Consider the following 3,086-nt stretch of genomic DNA (forward strand, 5'->3'; position numbering starts at 1 on the left):
TAGTTGTAGTTAGTAGATGTTTGAATTTTTTTTTCTATGATGGGGAGGGAAGGGACGAGGGATCTCATTTTAGTTGTAGTTAGTAGATGTTTGAATTTTTTTTTCTATGATGGGGAGGGAAGGGACGGGGGTTCAACTGGACTTATCGGCAATAGTTGTAGTTAGTAGATGTTTGATTTTTTTTTTCTATGATGGGGAGGGAAGGGACGGGGGTTCAACTGGACTTATGGGCAATAGTTGTAGTTAGTAGATGTTTGAATGTTGTTTTTTTCCTATGATGGGGAGGGAAGGGACGGGGGTTCAATTGGACTTAGTAGATGTTTGAATGGTTTTTTTTTTCCTATGATGGGGAGGGAAGGGACAGGGGTTCAGTTGGACTTAGTAGATGTTTGAATGGGTTTTTTTCCTATGATGGGGAGGGAAGGGCAGGGGGTTCAATTGGACTTAGTAGATGTTTGAATGGTTTTCTTTTCCTATGATGGGGAGGGAAGGGACGGGGGTTCAATTGGACTTAGTAGATGTTTGAATGGGTTTTTTTTCCCTATGATGGGGAGGGAAGGGACGGGGGTCAATTGGACTTAGTAGATGTTTGAATGTTTTTTTTTTCCCTATGATGGGGAGGGAAGGGACGGGGGTTCAATTGGACTTAGTAGATGTTTGAATGTTTTTTTTTCCTATGATGGGGAGGGAAGGGACGGGGGTTCAATTGGACTTAGTAGATGTTTGAATGTTGATTTCTTTCCTATGATGGGGAGGGAAGGGACAGGGGTTCAGTTGGACTTAGTAGATGTTTGAATGTTTTTTTTTTTCCTATGATGGGGAGGGAAGGGACAGGGCGTTTAATTGAACTTATCGGCAATATCTCCTTTTAGTTGTAGTTAGTAGATGTATGAATAGGTTTTTTTTCCTATGATGGGGAGGGAATTTTTCCCCTATGATGAGGAGGGAAGGGATGGGGGTTCAATTGGACTTAGTAGATGTTTGAATGTTTTTTTTTCCTATGATGGGGAGGGAAGGGACAGGGGTTCAATATCTCATTTTAGTTGTAGATAGTAGATGTTTCAATGGGGGTTTTTTTCTATGATGGGGAGGGAAGGGACTTATCGGCAATATCTCCTTTCTCCACTATTGCCAATTTGGGACAGAGAACCAAAAAGCTTCTTCCAGATTTATTTTAACACTCATACTGGAAGAGTGATGTCACCTCCAGCTTTTTACTACAGCTGTGTGGTGTTTCCAGGAGGAGGAGGAGGAGGAGGAGGAGGAGGAGGAGGAGGAGGTTTGGCTGGGATGTGTACCTGGATGTTTTAGTCTCTCGGTCCCTGTGGCATTTCTGGTTGAGGAGACTTTTTTCTTTTTTTAATAAATAAATAACTAAAAAAAAAGGTTAGACAGCTTATTGTTCTGGCAGGGGCACCTAAGTAAGATTCTTTTTTCTCAATTCTCCCCAGACACACCATCCTGAGAAGCCACTTTTTCCTACCACAGGAAGCCCAAGAGAACACTATAGGTAGCAGTCTGACAGGCAAACTGAACCCTGGCCTTTTATATCCTGCCAGGTTTGAGAAGTTGGACATCACCCCTAAAAGCGCCCAGAAGATTAAGCCCGTTCTGGAGCGCTGGATGGCCGAGGCTGAGGCCCGCCACCGATCCGGCATGCAGAACCTGACTGAGTTTATCGGCAGCGAGCCTTCGAAAAAACGCAAGCGGAGGACCTCTTTCACCCCGCAGGCGCTCGAGATCCTCAACAGCCACTTTGAGAAGAACACGCACCCTTCCGGACAGGAAATGACGGAAATAGCGGAGAAACTGAACTATGACAGGGAGGTGGTGCGAGTCTGGTTCTGCAACAAGAGGCAAGCTTTGAAAAACACGATAAAGCGTTTGAAACAGCCAGACATCGGACCGGCCGCGGCCATGGACCCTCTCACCGATTCTCTAGAGGAGCTCCCCGAAATGAAATGAACGAGGAGGGAAAGAAAAGAAAAGAGAGCGGGGAGAGAGAGAGAGGGAGGAGAATGGAGGGAGTCCTTTCAAAATAAAATACAATTGAAAAAAAAAAAACACTTAAAAAAGAAAAAAAAACTTCATCTTTGACACGAGGACTGAAAAAAAAAAAATCACCCGGATGGACAGTCATTAAAAAAAAAAAAAAAAAAAAAAAAAAAACTATGTGTTGTCAGTGTGATTACCACAGTTATGTAAAAATGGCGGAAAAACCAAAAACATGAAAAAAGAGATTAAAAATATCTTGAAGAATTATGTAAAAAAAAAAGAAAAAGAAATGTAAAAAAAAAAAAAATGGGAAAAAAAATGTTGCTGTTTCAAAGAGTTTTAGCCTCCCGAAATTTTTTTGGTTCCCACGACGACGACCACGACGACGACGAGGGATTTAGTAAAGAGATCATACCAAATCAAAAACAACTATTTACCAAAGTCTGCTGTTGCATCTGAGTACTAAGAATAATTTTGTAATGTAAATGTGCTCTAAATTTTTACATTTGTACTGGCGAAAAATCTAAGCTATATATATATCTGTGTGTGTGTGTGTGTGTGTGTGTGTGTGTGTGTGTGTGTGTGTGTGTGTGAGGGTAATTTCTTTTATCTTTGTCTCGCTTACTTTTTCCTCCTTTTAATTGTTTGTATGTAAATATCTTTAAAAATGGCGGAGAGGAGAAAGAGAGGGGGGGGGGGGAATCTGTCTTCGAAAAATTGAAATCACACTGATTGAAGTTTTTTTTTTTTTTTTTTTCTGGGACAATTTAAAAAAAAAAAAAAGACTTTTAAAAAGAAAATGAACTTTTTTGCTGTTGAAACAATAATTGCGTAATAATAATGATGTGGTTTTGATTTTTAGTGTTTCAGTCTCACACACACGCTGTTTAACTTTGTACGACTTTTACAGGTATTAATGAGAAGGACTGTCACATGATGATGATGATGATGATGGTGATGATGATGATGGTGGTCATGGTGGTGGTGGTGGTGGTGGTGGTGATGAAGATGAGGGGTTTCAGTGTCTGTCGAAGTCTCTACTGCAGCTTAAGTTTTGAGCTACTGTGTCATTCTGTTTGCCAAAGTCTGAA

The 3,086-nt window shown here is 41.0% G+C and overlaps 1 protein-coding gene across 1 annotated transcript in view; it reads left to right on the top strand.

The window, feature by feature from the left end:
- pou6f2 (POU class 6 homeobox 2) overlaps positions 1 to 1,965 on the top strand; it is an 82,993-nt gene extending 81,028 nt beyond the window's left edge. The window contains exon 10 of the mRNA XM_053342835.1: positions 1,452 to 1,965. Within this exon, the coding sequence (XP_053198810.1) occupies positions 1,452 to 1,965 (514 nt within the window). The remainder of the gene's footprint in view (positions 1 to 1,451) is intronic.
- The last annotated feature ends 1,121 nt before the right edge of the window (positions 1,966 to 3,086 follow it).

The sequence above is a fragment of the Scomber japonicus genome, chromosome 21 (genome assembly GCF_027409825.1).
Source record: "Scomber japonicus isolate fScoJap1 chromosome 21, fScoJap1.pri, whole genome shotgun sequence".
In the NCBI taxonomy this organism is placed as follows: domain Eukaryota; kingdom Metazoa; phylum Chordata; class Actinopteri; order Scombriformes; family Scombridae; genus Scomber; species Scomber japonicus.